We start from the raw sequence: 18750 nt of genomic DNA on the forward strand, positions 1-18750 counted from the left end.
TTGTTATTTTGATCACGTCCTATTTTAAAGGAGCCTGACCCTGATTTAAGTGATGACTTGGAGATGACAGGAAGCTCAGAACACAGTGACCCATCCCATCTTAGAGGTTGTTACAGATAAGAAAAAGACCCCTGAGCGGACATTGAGATTTCTCTGATTTGGGGGGGAAATTATTGCAAATGCTCGGAGATTAGTTACTAGTCGTCCTTCTTTAGGTAGTATTTATGTAGTACTTATTATATTTTAGGCACATGTTAAGCCCTTCATGAACATCTCATTTGACCCTCCCAGCAACCCTAGGCTATTATTCTACTCAATTTATAGATGACAAAACTGAAGAAGGCAGAGGTAGACACAGTGTCTGAAGCTCTATTTGAACTCGGATCTTCCGAACTCTAGGGCCGATGCTCTGTGTATCACCCCAGCTCGCTGTAAGGTTTTGGAAGGCAGCAAAAGCTTTTTTGTCTTCATGCTCCCAGGTGGAGCCCACTGCCTCACCCTTAGTGGAGACTTAATGAATTTAAGGGCACTGTCTCAGGGACGAAATTCGGATAAGATAATTGTGACTGACAAGAGGAGGAACGACTTTAAGAGAAGCATGTGGCTGCACAAGGAGCTCTTCAACTTCAATAGATGTGTAGGAGAGAGGGAAGAAAAAGATGGAGGGGAGGAGGAGGAAGAGGAGGAAAAGGAGGAGGAGGACAAAGAAGAAAGAAATACCAAAAGGAAACATGTTTAATAGGAGCTGAGGCCAGTTTTTGCTGCTAAAAACAATCAAAAAAGATGTATGGCTTGTTTTTAAACATGTTTGGGGAAGATTATCCATATTATGACATGAGGTGAAAGGGGAATCCCTTAAATTAGCCACAACAATCAACTCAATTCAGTGTGTGCCCACATGCCCTGAGGATTCAAAAATGGAAACTGTCTCCAAAGTGTTGCTGCCGAAGGACATTGAGGGACCCTATAAGGGTAAAGTGAGGACAGAGAGACTTGGGGGCAGAAGCAGCCAGAAGCCATTTGGACAACAACAGGGACTGAGTTAAGGGAAATAATACAAAACAAGGACAGAAAAGGAAGCGCTTTCCCCAGTCCCTAGTAATTCCAGCGCCTTCCTTTGGCTGCTTATCTCTTATTTACCCAGAACAGAGCTGGCTGGGTAAATATGGGTTTGCAGGCTATCTCCCCTTTAGATAGCAAGGACTGGGACTGGCTTTTGCTTCCTTTGTATCCCCCAGGCTGGCTTATTAGAGGCACTTCATAAATGTTTATAGATCAATGGATGGATGGAGGGACTGATGGCCAGATTTTGAAAGGCCCTTAAATGCAAGATGGAGGATTTTGTGTTTTCCTTGAGGAGTTTTTGAGAAGAGAGGATCCTGGGTTAGAGCTGTGGTTTATGAATATTAGAAAAGAAAGTCAAAGGGTGGAGGAGAGATTAGAGGGAGAATCCCAGGAAAAGGGAGTTGGCCCCGTCCCAGAGATAAAGGTCTGAAGTAGGGAGAGGCTTTGGATGAGGGAGGGAAGAATTTTAGGAGTGTCTGAAGGTGGAATTGATAAGAAGGTTGGGCAGATGAGGGGGAGGGGAGAAGCAAGGAGGACTGTTAAGAGAGGAACCCAGGCGACTAGAGGGTGGTCAAAGAACAGATCTGAGCAGTGAGGCTTATTGGAGACTGGCTTTGGGAGTCCAGAAACCTGGATTCCAGTCAAGTCCTTTAACTCTTAGTATCTCAGGTAAATTTCTAAGACTGTATAGCTGAGTGATCTGCATCAGTGAATGGATTTTTTTTTTTTTAAACTAGGAAGCTCCCCAAGCCAGTGAAATTATAGAGCTAGAGAAATAAAAGTCTCAATTTTGGTTTTTGTTGGTTTCCTGGCTGGAGTGACGACGGATGGTCCTAAACACTAAAAGAACCTTTCAGCCCTCTTGCCAAGGATGGCTTTGCCAATGGCCAAATCCCAGAGGGCCGTAGGCAGCGTAACAGGTGACCCCGAAGAGGGCAAAGGAAAACTCATTGAGCCGAGAAGATGCTCAGGGGAGAGTGAGGGACACCTCCCCACTCCCCCCACCCCTCAATGATTCAATTCATCTGCCTTGGTTCTGGATGTATGTATGTGTCCTGGTTCCATGTGTTTTGGACATTTGTACTTTTCCCCACTAGTGGTATGGAAACCTATGGGAAATGTACCTTCTATGTAGGTAGAAATCTTTCTTGTCACCTTTTTTCCTTTGATGTTTTAATTTTTTTTTTTTTTTTGCCACAAACTAATGTCTTTTTCAATGGGCTTAATAATAAAAGAAAACATACTGGTGGGTTCAAGACATGGTTTTTTAAGTGGATGCTAATCCCCATGTGCCTCGAGCCTAGAGTAGTGTTCAACAGGGCTTATACTTGGCCCGGGTTGGGGAGCCATGGGGTAGGTAAATAGCATCGGAGATAGAGAAGTTGGTTTGGAGTGAGGAAGACCTGAATTCAAATTGGGCCACAGACACTTGTTAGCTATGGGATCCCAGATAAGTCACTTAATTGTCCCCAGCTGCTTCCTTACCAGTCACGTGGGATAAATAAATCACCTGCCTCGAAGATTTGTTGGGGGATGAAATGAGATATTTATAAAAAGTGCTTCCCACAGTGCCGGACGCATACACAAAGTGCTTAATAAATGCTCCTTTGCTTCCTTCTTTGGTTGTGCCTCAGTTCCCTTTTAATGTCCAGACCCAGTTTCCCTAATTGTCCTGTTCAGGCACTGCCTCAGGTGATAACAATCCCTCTTAAGGTTTGATGGGATAAAGGTCTAATACCTTAGACCTCAGGCTATACTTATTCCCTCTTAATATTTGATGGGATAAAGGTCTTTATCCATTTTAGACATCATTAGAATATCAGGAGCTTCTCCAGTACCTCCCTCCATTGTGTCATCCTAGGTGCCTCCCCCATTAGGTCATCCCCATCCGGGATGGATGTTCTTGTTACCCTATAAAAGAATCTTTTATGACATTCAAAATTCTTGGAGATGAGAGTCTCATTCAGCCCTGGGATCTAATCATGGATCCATTTGATAAATCTCTCCGATTTAAGTAAATTACTAAAGACTCTCTAATCTCTATCTTGCCTCAGTTTCTCCGGCACCACACCATATGATACATATATTTTTGTGATGCTATGAAAGCTTTTTGTTTACTGACATTTGCTCTGGAGCCAGAAGACTACAAGATGAGCCCTTAGTGGAGATTGGGGATTTGTCCATGTTAACAACATATAGCTGGATTCTCTTGCTTCTCATGGGACATGGGGAGGGGTGCTGGCTTTGGAGCCGGGATCTGCCTGGATTCTCTGGGTCACCTCATCCCTTAGAGACTCAGTTTCCTTACCTGCAAGGGGAGGATTTGGAGCAGACAGTGCCCCAGCTCCCTCTGGGCTCCAAAGCTGTGATCATATGCTCTGCCTCCACCCCATCCCCCATCTAATGTTTCCTAGCACATACTCACATTTTCATTTTGTATTCCAAAAAAGGTGCGGTAGTTTCCCGGGTAACCTGAAAATCTGAAGAACAGTCCCGGTTATTCAGGCACCAAGAGATCAGTCCCCATTCTCTGAGCCTCCTACTAAGGGGGGAAGGCTCGTTTGAATATGCGCCCTCCTCTGTCCCTCCCTCTTCTGCACCTTGCTCCTCACTGCCTCCCTGGGGGGACTCCTGGAGCTCTGGGCTGCTCAGGGGAGGCAGCAACCTTCTGCATCCTGAAGGAAGGCAAGGCTTTCCTGGCTGGGAACTGTTCCTCTTCCTCCTCCCAGGAGTGTTGGCGTCTAACCAAGGAAAAGGGACTTCTTGGTTCACAGAAACAGCTCTCCGCTGCAGAATCAGCATTGGGGCAGAGAGAGTTAGGAAATGGACCCATTTCCCAGGTTAGAGCCTTCTTTGCCATTCCCGAAGCCAACTCTGTTCAGAAATCCTTCCAGAAACCATCTAAGTGTCTCTGGGGGCTCCCTACGAGCAGCCTTTGGAGAACTACAAATCATCCAGAATAACACTATTTATTGCCTGGATCATCTCTGGAAAGTCCCCCAGTTCCCAGAGTGCTCTTGGGTTGGCAAGTCAAGGAGTCCCCCATTTAGGATTTGGGGCAGTTCTTGTAATAGGTATAATGTAACAAGTAGGGACTTTATTTGTTCCTGGTAATTTGATTTAAATTCACAGTAGGTTCCTGGTGATTCCCAGAGCCTTCTTGGGCATTGCAGTTTGTCTCATCAGTAAAATTATAAACCTGATCACGTTGCTCTTGTCTGCTGGGAAAACATGATCACCCCTTCACACGGGCCAGCGAGGCAGTCAACACACTTGGATTCAGGAAAATCTAAGTTCCTTTCACTAACCATGTCGGAGATGGGGCAAGTTACTTAAATTCTGAGCCTTAGTTTCCTCATCTGAACAAAGGGATAACGATCCCCATAGACCCCACTGAATGGACCCACCGGTGGTGAGTTTATAGGAGACTGCAGGCAGAAGTTGCCCAGGATGGCTAGTCATGGATGGGTCTTTGTCACTGCTGGGAAAATGGGAATGAGTGCAATCACTGAGCTCCTGGAAGAGTTGAGCACCACCAGCCTCCCAGAGATGCTTAGAGGTTCCAAAGAGACCCCGAGGCCATGGGATGCTGGCTCTGCAGTTATGGGGGAGCACCAGGGCCATCCAGCCCAATCCCCTCATGTCAGAGGTGAGGAAACTGAGGAAGAGTGACCTGGGTTGGAGGCTGTCTCTGACCAACACCTACCAGCTGTTGGGTGACATGGGGCAGTTCCTGTTTCTCCCTCTTTAACATGAAAGTATTGAAATATAAGCAAATGGCAGTGCTCTGAAATGCTATCAGCCATCTGCTGCCCTGAGCAGTATGGGATCTTCTCATCTGACTTGTAGCTAAAACCTCCCAGTCCTGGAGGACTGTCTTATCCAACTTTCTATTTCCAACACTGGTAAGTACTTAATAAACATTTCATTCGTTCATGCTAAGGTTGTTAATCTAATCTAGGAATTTTGTTATTTGTCACCTCCTGTATACCAGACCCTGTCCAAGGTGCTGAGGATCCAGGAACTTTTGCATTTTAAAAATGAAAGTGCCCTTAAGGAATTTACGGTCTACTGGGGGAATCTCTTGGGTTAATCCATTAACTACATTAATTGAATAATAATGGCTCCCATCTATTCAGCGTTTTAAGGTTTACAAAGCACACAGTCTCTTTTGAACCTCACAACAGCCTTATGAGAGAGAGATCATGGTAAGTATTTTACAGAGAAGGAAACTGAGGCTGAAAGGGATTCTGTAATTAGTGATGGGTCTTAAAGCTGAGTGTTCTATTCCCACTGCTCAGTAGGATGCCTGGCACAAAATAGGCGCTTAATTAATGTTCCAAGGCCAGTCATGTTCTCCAATTGTGGAAGGAAAGACATCTGGGAATCACTGGAAATCTCTACTATTCCATTGGATCTGTGGTTTTATCACTGTGAGTCATGGGAGCAGGGATTTCCAGAAGGAAGGGACCGCAGGGGCAACCAATCTAACTCCTTTATTTCACAGATAAGACAGATGCCCGAGGCCCAAAGGCAAGGTGTAAACCACCTGTTTGAGGTGGGTTTGGAGCCAAGTCCTTCCGAACCTGGGACCATGACTGAAAGCTGCCCATCCTGGGGGCTGACCATCCAGAGGGTACTCCCAGCATGCCCGGGCCCTTGCTGGCGCTTGATAGATAGTGTTTGGGTACCAGTGAAGAAGGCAGCTGAGCCCTAGGCTCTCCCCACCATCCCCCCCAACTTAGGAAAGAGATGAGTCCGAGCTGACCTCCCCTTGAAGAAGGCGATGTAGATCAGAAAGGAGTTGATGTTGACAAACTGGAAAATAAACACTTTTAAAACAAAAGAATCTTCAAACTTGGACTGGGTTTTGTGCATTTCTGAGGCAAAGAAAAACACAAACATGGGGTCAGTTGGGTTGGCAAATCAAGGCGTCTCCCATTTAGGATTTGGGGCAGTTCTTGTAATAGGTATAATGAAACCGGGACTTTTTTCCCTGTTCCTCGTCCCACCCAGACACTGTTCACAGAAACTAAAGTTGGGAGACCAGCTAGTCCAACCTGCTTCTTTAGAGGTGGGGAAACTGAGGTACAGAGAGGGGAAGGCCATCCGGCTAGGTTATAGTTAGAAGAAGTGGGATCCTGGTCAAGAGGATTAAAGTCTAATAACAGTGTTTTGGGTCTTGAGTCCATCCCTGAAAGAACATTGTTTTCAGAGGTCAAGCAGCAGAGGTCATAAGGGACAGTAGGTAGGAGGCTTGCATTAGATTCAGAAGAATCGAGTCCAAGTCTCACCTCAGACCCACCTGAGCTGTGTGACTTGGAGCCCCTTAGTCTTTCTGGCTTGGGAAAGCCCCTTGAATGACCTGGAGACCCTCTTTAAGATCCTTAAAGCACAGGGGAGTTGCTACTCTTCCATAGTGGGGATGCCTTACATTGATGAAATCCCACATGCAGTTTCCCCCCTCCGCTGCCCCTGGAAAAGTGAGCAGAGTTTTGTTTGTATGTTTTTTAAACTGTTTGTATGGAAGAGAGAGAGATCAGGTGAAGAACTTACAGGGATGTATGAATTCTTTTTCTGTATTTTATTTTCATTATTTCTGTGTTTCCCCTGTGACCCGTATAATATGTGCAGGCCCATATGTAGCCTTGGCCAGCTAGAAACATATTTATTTAACCTGAGCTGATGACATTTATGGGTATTTGACATTTATCAATATTTAGTCTATTAGCTGGCCACTGTCTGCTTGAATAAGCCTGAAGGCCTGATTTTCTGTTTCCTGGAAATCAGGAGATTTTGGGGAAACAGAAACCTTCCATTCTAATCTCCCCAAATAGCAACAACCAATTAGATGCCTCCCCCTCCCCTTCTCAATGCTCTCTTACTTGTGATGTAATTTCTTGTATAAAAGCTGTGGATCTTTACTACTTCTTTAGCCCTCCTACCTTGAGCTTTCTCTTTCTTATCTCACGATGGGACGGCTCATCCTCCGGAGATTTTCAATAAACAACTTTTCTGCCTTCTACTGAGTGATCTCTGAGTAGTCATTTTGGGTAAGGGTCTTCTACATCCCTCACATGGTGATTTTAAATTTGTTTGAAAAAGACCCTGCAAACAGGTCTGGGTTATGGCTCTGGGGCTTTGTCAAATTTGGGGTATTGGTTAATTTGGCTAAAACTGGTTTTTTCCCCCCTTTTTCATTCGTTGTTCTAGAGATAGAGGGTCCTCTCTAGCTGTCCTGCTCTACATCTGGCCACTGGACCCAGATGGCGCTGAAGAGAAAATAAGGCTGGTGACCTTGCACAGCCTCTCTCATGTTAATCTAACTCACTTAGTGTCATCCCAATTGGTTTAGCCCTAGATTTTAGCCAATCAAGATCAAATATATAAAATTGGGATTAATGTCATCCCATTTGGTTCAGCTCTAGATTTTAGCCAATCAAGATCTTTCTGGATCCTCATGCTGTTACCCAGTGGGTTACTGATCCTTTCCAGTTTTGCAATGTTAATGAAATATTTTGAGAGTAACTAGCCCCATTGTACAAACCAGATTCCAAGAAGTAACTAGATAGGAAAGGGGTGGAACGGAGCCAGGATGGAAGGCCAGGGCCGTGACTCCATACCCATCATCCCTCCCTAGCAGGGGCCCTTGACTTCTTCTTCCCCCTTCTCTCATGGATCCACCATCCAGGAGCGGGCCAGAGATGCTTCCTTGGAGTTCGAATCCCTCTTACCCCAGTTGGTCAGAGCATATGCGACTGGGACATAGATCTTGGCCAGGAGGAGGATGAAGGAAAGATTCATAATGGCACTTGTGAAACCAGCAATCCAAGGTGCCTAAAAGGAAGAAAAGGCTGCTGATCCCCCACAAAACACAAGCGAATAGCAGAGTGCATTAAAAAACAGAACCCTATCAAAAAATCACAGAAAGAGGCTTGTGAGTTGTAGCCTGTCATGGGATCTACCACACTAAGGGACTTCATTCATTCATTCAGTCCCGGCAGTGCATGGAGGCCAGTGCCAGGTGTGGGGGAGAATATAACAGGTAAGACTGGGTCCAAAGAGGAGAAATAAATACAACTATATGTTGTATAATGTATAATATGTTATAATATAGAATATATATGTTATAACATATAACTATATAATATAATACACAATTACATATGTAACAAAGACATATAATTGTTCTCTCTCTATAGATATATATTCTCTATGTATATATATACTTATATATGTATATATAGTCTACATATACAAATATATAACTAATCTATAGAATCATAGGTTCAGAACTAGAATGGACTTTAAACGTAAATACAATTAAATAGTTTATATATATTATATAATAGAAATAATATATAATTATATATAATTCACATAATATATAACTACATATGTAACAAATAAATACATATAACTATTCTATAGAATTCTATAGAATCAGAACTAGAATGGATTTAAAATGTAAATATAACTAACTATATATATAATATAAAATAAATATTGTTTATATATACTATATAATATAAATAATATATAATTATATATAATGCATATAACATATAATAACTACATATGGAACGTCTATATATATAACAATTCTATGCATACAAATATATATTCTCTATATATGTATGTGTAGTCTACATATACAAATATTATTCATCTATAGAATCATAGGTTCAGAACTAAATGGATTTTAAATGTAAATATAACTAACTAGATATATATAATATAAAATAAATACTGTTTATATATACTATATAATATAAATAATATATAAATATATATAATAACTAATATATGGAATATCTATATATATAACAATTCTATATATACAAATATATATTCTCTCTACATATACACATGTATACATAGTCTACATATACAAATATATATAACTAATCTATAGAATCATAGATTCAGAACTAGAATGGATTTTAAATGTAAAGATAACTAACTATACATATAATATAAAAATAAATACTATTTATATATACTATATAATAGAAATAAAATATAATTATATATAATGCATATAATATATAAAAACTACATATGTAACAAATATATACATATAACTATTCTATATATATACAAATATATATTCTCTACATAGGTATATGTGTATATATAGTTTACATATACAAACATATATATATAATATAACTAATCTATAGAATCATAGGTTCACAACTAGACATGACTTTAAAAGACCATAGATTTCAATCTCCACATTTTACAGATGACGAAACTGAAGCCCAGGAAGCAACATTCGAGCCCATGTCCTTTGCCTCCCAACCTTCTAACTGATTTCCCTGGCTTATCTCCTGCCCCGTCCCTCTGTATCATTGCCAAAGGGATCCTCCTTAGCAGTAGATCTGGCCAAAGTTCAGCTCAAACGCCGCCTCCCAGGGAGGCCTTTCCTAATAATTGTACCCAAATCACCTGGAGTCTATTTATTGTAAATTATCTGGGGGAGTAGATTGAAAAGAGTAAGAACCAGGGGCCAAGGTGACCTTGGCCATTCCCTTGAGGACTCTGGGAGAATCCCTTCATTCTTTAGTGTCCAGAGGTAGAAAAGGTGCTAGTCTACACTGGTCAAGAGAATTTCCATACCTGATGCTCCCTACTCCAGTGCATTTATAGGTCCCACAAACAACAACAACAACAAACTCTCTAATTTGCCAAAGAATTTAAGTTCCTAGGAGGCAAAAATGATATTTCTTTGACCTTTTAGTCCCTTTCACAATTAAGTCAGGCACGTAATGCTTAACGAATGCTTGTGATGATTATCCAAGGTCCCACAAGGGCTCCCTAGTGGCAAAGTGAGAACCAGAAGCCAGATCTCCTAGAGCCATGATGGGGTTCTAGAACTAACTTACTCTTCTGAATTAAATGCCACCGGATGCTAATTCTTGGTTTTCCCTCTGCTGAGGGTGGTCCCTGTGGAGGGCCCCAGTGCCAGGCAGAAGAGTCTACACTTGTTTTGGTGGGTAGTAGGGAGCCCCCAAAGGTTCTGAGCAGAGGAGGCTCCTTAATAATTAGAAGAGACTCACCCATTTCAGGAGGAAGATGTTTCTGGATTTGGATACCAAGATGGTGACGGTGGCCCGGTAGAGGATGATGGCTATCAGGAGCAGCACTATGGTGGCAACCTGCAGAAGGAGTCAGGCTGGGGCAGGGTTCACCCAGACACACATACCTGGTAGGTGCTGGTTTGGAGGTGCCAGGAAGCCCCAAAGGGACGAAGTCTTAGCACTATAAGGCCTGGAGAGATCTGAGAGGTTATTCAGCCCAACATTATGTCTTATAGATGAAGAGACTTGGATGCTCATGGAAACCCAAACTCTCCTGGGAGAGTTCCGGGGCAGGGAGGGGCAATAGACACGGACCAGTGGTACCAAGTTGCCTATGAAATGGTCCTACAAAGGATTTGGCCAGGCAAGGGATCCTGGAGATGCTCCATTCTAGAGATGAAGAAGCCAAAGCCTGGGGAGGTGAGGTCCCTCTCCCGGCTGATAAATGGAAGAGCCAGGACTCCTGGTTCCCAGTCTGTATGAGAGGCAGGATGGCATAGGGGGTGGAACTCTGGCCTTGGAGTCAGAATGACGACTTGCTAAGTGGACTCATTGCCTCTTGCCAGTTTCCTCATCTGTTACATGGTTTTTAGTGACAGCTATTCTATCCCTAGTCCAACAGGATTGTCAGGAAGCTAAAATAAAGTCATACATATATGGGGCTTTAAAGCCCAATACAAAGATCAGCTGTTTATACTGGAAAATCTCCAGAGGGACAAAGACCCTGTCTGTTGACTGTCCAGAAGACCTAGGCTACGAACCCCGGCAGCCAGGGCAAGGGAGAGCTACCATGGCGATGATGATGGAGGCCGACATGAAGGCGCGCTGGAAATAACTCTTTTTGGGGAAGAAGGGCTCTTCGAGGTTGGTGACCAGGTTCCGAGTTGTCATGGGCGCCATGACCACAAACTTGGGCCGAGGCTGCTCCTGAAACAGAGCCGCAGAGACCAGTGATGGAGCACGTTCAGCCTGGGCTGGCAAGGGGCAGTGGGGCCGGCCAGGTCAGGGAGCACTGGCTCACCTCATAGTCTTTGTAGTCGTAGCAGTCCCAGAGATGGGCCAACCTGGCGCTCCTGCGTTTCCAGTACTCCAGGAATGTCACGGCCCACAGAGACATGAAGACACTGAAGAAAACAGTCCCACTGTTGTCAAAGAGGCGGCTGATCTGTGGCGGGAGCCAGAAGGGCAGAGGTGAGAGACAGAGCCTGGGAGGAGAGCAGCCCAGCCTCCCTGGGACTGACCTGGCCGGCAGGAACAGAGCCAGGGTGCCAGCCCAGAGACAGGAAAGGCTGTGGACGCAAAGATCCAGAAAGCAGATCCAGGGGACAGGCGGGTGCTCATCCGGGATCCTGGAGAGACAACCACAAGACCAGACCATTGGGACACCAGCGATAAGCTGGAGATGCTTAGCCAGAGGAAGAAGAGAAGGGGCAAAAATCGGGTGCTTGGCCTCTGGGGCAGAACTAGGTCCACGGGGCAGGAGTTGTTGGGGATGGCTTGGGATGGAGCTGGCTGAAGGGGTGAGTGGGGCCCCTCACCAGGGGATAGGACAGCCTGCTGAGGACTGAACTAGCTTGTGCCGGAGGTCCCTTTTCACTCTAGGATTTTGTGAATTGGCTGGAGGTGGGGAGAGAGGAGCCCACTGGCTTTAAGGCTGAAGCTTCATATAGGGAAATGTTTACCAAGTCTGGCCATTTTAGGATAGGGCCCAGGCCAACTTGCCCCTGCACTTCTCCCAGCTCTGCCCCCGGCTTTCTGAACTTGAGAACATTCTCCTGTCCTGAAATTTCCCTCAAATTCCTGTCCCCAGGTTTCTGATTTAATCTGGGGTCTTAGAACTTAATTTAAAAAAATACTTCAGGGACAGCTAGGTGATGCAGTAGATAGAGTACTAGCCCTGAAGTCAGGAGGACCCGAGTTCAAATGTGACCGCAGACACTTAACACTACCTAGCTGTGTGACCCTTGGCAAGTCATTTAATCCCAATTGCCTCAGCAAATTGCCTCAGGCCAATAGCCTTAGGATAACTAAATAACTAAATAATAAATAAAAATACTTCAAGAATTGCACCTGTTTGGCTTATATTGGATTACTTATTATTAGGAGGAAGAAGGGAAGCAGAAAATTTGGAACACAAAGTTTTGCAAGGGTGAATTTGAAAACTGTCTTGGCTTGTATTTTGAAAAAATGATTGAATAACTTTCAGTATTATTGATTCATTTTAAAATCTGATTTATCTTATTTTAGGCACTTAAAAACATTATTTCTTTTAAAGCTTTTTATTTTCCAAACATATGCAGGGATAATTTTTCAACATTGACTCTTGCATAGCCTTTTGATTCAGATTTCCCCTGAGTTTCTCTGTTTGATAGATAAGGTTTGAGACCCAGAGCAGTCAAGCAATTGGGCCAATCATGTGACCCCCTCCTAAAATCCCTGATGTGAACCAGGAGAGGAAAAGCACAGAATGGCAGAAAAGTCCCGGGTTCTTCCTGCCTCAGTCAGTGTCCCTACCTTCGTGATCTTACAGATGCTCGACAGCTTCCAGAATGGGCAGTCACTGCAAAGGGGACACATCCAACGGTCCTGCTCAATGTCACAGATGTCTTGCCTGGGAGGAAAACAGGAGAAAAAAGATGAAAAGTAGAGAAAATGATAGAAACCAGCTGGAGAAAGTCACACTCCCTCCCTCATTTATTAAGCACCAGTATACATGCTAAGTGCTTTCTCTCATTTGATCCTCCCAGTGGCCCCCTCCCTTCTCCCCCACCCCTACCCCACCCCCCTCCCCCGTGCAGGCAGGCGCTTAAGTAAAAGACATTGCCCCAAATCCACTCTGTGGGCTCCAAATTGCTTTGTCTTGCTCCGGAAAATAAGACCTATTTCTAACTAATGGGTTTGAAAGACTGTTCCTTTTCTATTTACAGGGTGAGGGTAAGGGAGTATGGGATGATGGAAGGAGGATTGGAGACATTCTCTCTGTTAAACATTTCCTGCTGTTTCTTAACCAGAATATCTGGGGTTTTGCAAAGAACAGCCAGTAGGTACCTGGGGAGCCATGTCTACCTGGGAAAAGGGGACTTGGGGAAGGGTCTAACACTCTGTGTTCAGTGTTGGAGCCAGGAGGTGTACATGGATAGACAGTGCTTACAGCCCACTCTGGTGCTGAGATCCCACCAGTGACAAGCATGAAGGCAGCCAGCTGGCAGCCAGGAGCCAGGAAATATTTAACAACTAGTTCTCCACAAAAAAGTCTGCTTGACACATTGGTAAGTAATATTGATCTGTGTCTTTAGCCTTTCCTCCATCATTTTCTCTAGACAATCAACAAGATGGAGCCCAGATCAAAGCTGATTCCTGGGGGTTTCCAAGCTTTGCATGTTCACACTGACCATTTAACAACTGCCTCTCCAGGTGTGTTGGAGCTGGCCCCACTAGTCCTGCCTCAAATTGGGGTTCTTCTGCTTGTAGTATTTAGCACCTGAGCCTTGTCACATCCCTTCTGCCCCCCCCCCCCCATGGAAATCTTTTTATAAAAACAAGAGTCAATCTCTCAGTCCTTCTGCTTTCAAGTCTACAAATCTTGGGACCCTGAGCAATGGCCTGAGCCAGCATTAGCCAATGAGGGGTGCCCGAGGCCCCAGGTTAATGAGGAGAGGAGACCTCAGAACCGATAGCTCAGTCCACTCTGACCCCTGCCTCTGGGTCACCTTGGGTAAATGACTTCCCCCATAAAATGAGGGGGGGGGGGTCATTGAATGAACTGACTTTTGAGGTCCCTTCTATCTCTAGTTCTGGGGTCCTAGGATACTAAGGAGCTATAGATAGAATGATCCCCATTTTTTGATTCAGTCCCCAAGAGGGATCTGCCTGTGGGAGCGGCTGAAAAGCAAATGCTACTCACGTTGGGATGTCCATGCTCACAGTGAAACAGCCCACCAGGAAGACCACAACTCCCACCAAAGATGCTGGCAGGAGCCACGCCGTGTAAAAGCCTAAAACAAACAAAAGGAAAGCAGAGAGAGGCTCTTGGGGGATCCCAGGACATGGTGAGCCATGGCAGATTAACAGCTGTAGCAGCCCCCACCCATGGGGTCCTCCTTCCTCTCTCCAGCTTTTTCTTGTGAACAGTTAAGCCTCTGCAATGTGGTTCTGAATGCTCTTTCCCAGTTGATTTCAAAGACTCCCCCAAAACTCTTCATTCACCCCGCTTCTGGGTGCAGGCTGTCCCTGATACATAGAATATATATCTATATATCACCTCCCTTCAGGGCCCTAGTCAGGGACCACCCCCATCTGTGGTCTTTCCTAATCTCTTCAGTTGTTCCCACTTTCCCCCCAAATACATCTGGATTTACTTTGTGCACGTATATTATATTTAGTTATTTGGGTACAATTTTGCTGAGGGAAATTTTCATTTTTGCTTCTGTATCTCTGACTGGCACCTGGCATAGTGACAGATAGAAAGAGACAGACAAGCAGAGTAGATAGATATGATAGAGTAGATGATAGTGCTTAATGAGCTGGGTGGTGCAGTGGATAGAGCATCAGGTTTGGAATCAGGAAAACCTGAGTTCAAATCTGACCTTAGACACTTGCTAGCTGTGTGATCCTGGACCTTCTATTTGCCTTAGTTCCCCATCTATAAAATGGGGACACACGGAGAAGGAAATGGCAGATCATTCAGTCTCTGCCAATTTGTCTATAGGGTTACACAGAATCAGCATGAAAAACCCAGACACATTATCTGTCTGTCATCTATGTATTATATGTATGTGTATCTGTATGTAGGTATCACTCTCTCTCTCTATGTCTCTCCTGTACCAGTCCTAAGATAAAACGGGGAGTGTAGGGTGTCATATAATTAAATAAAAAAATCCAGGAACCAAAGAGAAACGAGGCAAAGAAAAACAAAGGAAGAAAAAGTAATTTTGTCATTAGAATGTACCAAGAAGCACCAAGGCAGAAAGAGAAAATTAATGAGACGTTAGGGAAACTGATGACAAGTCTGGAAGTGATAGAGGATCTCAGTTATCCAGTCATCTGCTGGAAATCTCTCTCTCCCCAAACCAGAGCTGCCAATAACTTTTTATTTTTTATTTTTTTAAGGTTATACAATCTGTTTTTTTAAACATATTTCCATGAGTCATGTTGGAAGAGAAAAATTAGAACAGAAGGGAAGAACCACGAGAAAGGGAACAAAAGGAGGAAAACAAGGTGAAAATAGTGTGCATCGATTCACATTCAGTGTCCATAAGTCCGTTTCTGGATGCGGGTGGCATTTTCCATCCAAAGTTAATTGGGATTGCCTTGGATAGCTGAATTGCTGAGAAGAACCAAATCTATCATAACTAATCATCATAACATCTTCTTATTGCTGTATACAATGTCTTCCTGGTTCTGCTTGTGTCCCTCAGCATCAGTTCATGCAAATCTTTCCGGGCTTTTCTAAAATCAACCTGTTTATCATTTTTTATAGAACAATAATATCCCATTATATTTCATATATTTCAAATTCCCATATATTAGCATAACTTCTTCAGCCATTCCCCACTTGATGGGCAGTCACTCATTTTGTAATTCTTTTTTCCCTTTTTTTCTTTCTCTCTCTCTCTTTCTTTCTTTCTTTCTTTTTTTTTTTTTTTTTTTTTTTTTGCTGAGGCAATTGGGGTTAAGTGACTTGCCCAGGGTCACACAGCTAGGAAGTGTTAAGTGTCTGAGACCAGATTTGAACTCAGGTCCTGCTGACTTCAGGGCTGGTGCTCTATCCACTGTACCACCCAGCTGCCCCATATTTTCCATTTCTTGGCTACAAACATTTTTGCATGTGTGGCTTCTTTTGTGATCTCTTTGGAATACAGACCCAGGAGTACCAATAACTTTTAATAAGAATGATATCATTCCAAAGATGAAGAGTTAGGGTTAATTCTCTTGAGCGCTAATTAAATGTTCCTCTAATCCTAAGCCACAGCCCTAATTCTAATCCGTGTCTCTTCTTGATTAGTGTGAGAAACCAAAAAGAGGGGATTCTCTACTATATCTGATTCATATCAGTAGCTAGAAATGGGGTACTAGGGTGGCAATGGTCGAGATGCTGGAGACAGACTTCTTAGAGTTTGTGACAGAAGAGAGAAGGGCTGGCCAGAGTCCTATATGTGCCCTCGATTTTGGGAACGCAGATTTCAAAAGTACGAATAACGGGGACAGCTAGGATCCCATGGACTAAAAATCTGTAGGGGAAATCAGCTCAGGAGGAGCTTGAAAAATGAAATGCTAAAGATGCAAATGGAAACGGTTCCAGGGAGAAGGAAAAACAGGAGGCGTTTGAAGACACCAATGTCTTCAACAGGGACTCAGCAAGCAATTCAGCTTTTGAAAATTATCAATGCTAATAAATTAAGCACATGGAAATGCTTTGTATGATTTCCTATGTATAATGGGCAGTGTATTTCTTGCCTTCTCAGTGGGATCCATGATGAAAAATGCTATCCAGCTCCAGAAAGAGAATGGATAAATTCTGAATGGAGAATGAAAGACGCTCTAAACATTTTATTTCTTTCATTTTTCTTATTTGTATATATTTTGTATATGTTTGTGTATGTTTTCTTTTGCAACATGTCTAATAGGGAATTGATATCACATTACCTGTTTTCTTGATAAATGGGGAAGGAGAGGAAGGGAGAGAATTTGCATCTCAAAATTTTCAAAAATAAATGTTAAAAATGTAACTAGGAAATATTTAAATAAATAAAATTATAAAAGAGAAAGAAAAAGAAGTGGAGGAACCTTGACAGCTACCCAGTCCAATCCCATAATTTTGCTAATAGGGAAACTGAGGCCCAGTGAAATGAAATGACTTATCACAAGTGTCAGAGGGAGGATTTGTTCATTCTCTGGATCTCGAGCCAGTGCTAACTTTGCTTTAACATGCCGGGCAAAGGCTAATCGGTCATCAGTTGGATAGGCTATCTTGGGCTTTCCTTTGGGGCATGAGGTAGACTAGGTAACCACTGAGGTCCCTTTTCCAACTCAGAAATGATCTGATTCTGGTGTTCTCTGATTGACATCTCACTCCTAGGGTCCTAGTGACAGGAAGATTTATGTCACCATGGAGACCGAGATGTGAAAGGGGTCCGTTGGACTCACCCAGCCAGGCAAAGTAGAAGGCTATCTTCTCTCCAAAGTACCTTCGGACATGATGCAGCGGCTGGTACTTCATCCATTTGCTCCACTTGGCCCAGTAATGGTAGAGGATTTGCCTCTGATTCATTTCCTCGGGGGCCAGTCCCTCTGGGGGGATTTGGAAGGGACCCTGGAGAAGACAGAGAAACTTCTCAATCTCAGGGAGTTCTGAAAAAATCTGCCATTGGCCCGAGGCCAGCATGGCCCATTGTGTTTGGAAGATAAATTATTTGAAGGCTGAATGTTAGGACTTTGAAGATTCTTCTCTACTGTTGAGAAGCTCTCTTCCTACACAGCTAGGTGACATTTCTCCAGCCAGGGAATGATGTAAATGAGACTGAGGAGGAAGATCAGAGGGAAAGGAAAGTGGGTGAGCGATCTTAAAAGATGCTCATAAAGGCAGAAAAGGGTCTAGTTGTGCCCCAGGTGACTCCAGCTATGAATGTTAATGTCTAGTGTGACATGAGATGCCAGCCAAGCTTAAGCGGCTCTGATGAAATGCTAGGAACAATAGTTCCAGGATCAATTCAACTCAGAGCAATTGAATTTATTAAGCTCTTACTATGTGGGAGGCACCTTGGGAGATAAAAAGATAAAAAGACACCGAACCTCCCAGCAAGCCACCCACGGGGCAGGTAAGACATGTATGCAAATTACCAGTATCTGAGAAACAAAACAGGTTGTGACAAATGGAGGGGGGAACATATAGGGGTCCTAGAGAAGATCCAGGGAGCCATCTAAATTACTGATGGCTGGGAAATATAGGAAATCGATCAATAAACATTGATTAATTTCTTACTTTGTGCCAAGTTCTGGGCAAGGTGTTGGAGCTAGAAAAATAATTTACAACAAGATGAAAAGATTCCTGCCTATAAGGAGTTTGCATTCTATAGGGTACAGGGAAATGGGGTGATTATGTAAGTAGAGAGAAAATGAACACAAAATAAATGCAAATGAGTCAGGGAGGGAAGGCATCGATCATGGCAACAGCAAGAATTATTATAGTATTTTAAGCTGCTGGAAGAAAAACATTTAGCAGTAGAGATGGGTGGTGGGACAGGGCATTGTAGCCGTAGGAGATGGCACGCACCATAACTCAGAGCTGGGAAAAGAGAAGGAGGAGTTTTAGGGTTTAGCTGTTATGATTCTTACAAGGTACTAAGACAGTGGAATTGATAGAGACAATAATTATCTAATTTAGCCTGGTTCAGTATGATTGATTTGATCCTACAAGGAGATGTTATGGGCCAGAACTTGAAACAAGGCACTAAGTGGAATTGAGGAGACAGTGGTTAAATCTAATTTAGCATCGATTTAATTCTACAACAAATAATGGTTTCCTAGTGATGTAATGATTGGTTTGTACTCAGTGTGGAGTTTATAAGCTAGAAGCTCTCAGGGCCACACACAGAAGCCCACT

At 43.5% G+C, this 18750-nt stretch overlaps 1 protein-coding gene across 1 annotated transcript in view; it reads right to left on the minus strand.

Moving 5' to 3' along the window:
* ANO7 (anoctamin 7) overlaps positions 1 to 18750 on the minus strand; it is a 65115-nt gene that overhangs the window by 13973 nt on the left and 32392 nt on the right. The window contains exons 9-17 of the mRNA XM_031957479.1: positions 17295 to 17460; positions 14053 to 14143; positions 12663 to 12759; positions 11170 to 11313; positions 10938 to 11075; positions 10128 to 10226; positions 7800 to 7902; positions 5834 to 5945; positions 3491 to 3545 (exon numbers count right to left, since the gene is read on the minus strand). Of these exons, the coding sequence (XP_031813339.1) occupies positions 3491 to 3545; positions 5834 to 5945; positions 7800 to 7902; positions 10128 to 10226; positions 10938 to 11075; positions 11170 to 11313; positions 12663 to 12759; positions 14053 to 14143; positions 17295 to 17460 (1005 nt within the window). The remainder of the gene's footprint in view (positions 1 to 3490; positions 3546 to 5833; positions 5946 to 7799; positions 7903 to 10127; positions 10227 to 10937; positions 11076 to 11169; positions 11314 to 12662; positions 12760 to 14052; positions 14144 to 17294; positions 17461 to 18750) is intronic.

The sequence above is a fragment of the Sarcophilus harrisii genome, chromosome 3, assembly GCF_902635505.1.
Source record: "Sarcophilus harrisii chromosome 3, mSarHar1.11, whole genome shotgun sequence".
In the NCBI taxonomy this organism is placed as follows: domain Eukaryota; kingdom Metazoa; phylum Chordata; class Mammalia; order Dasyuromorphia; family Dasyuridae; genus Sarcophilus; species Sarcophilus harrisii.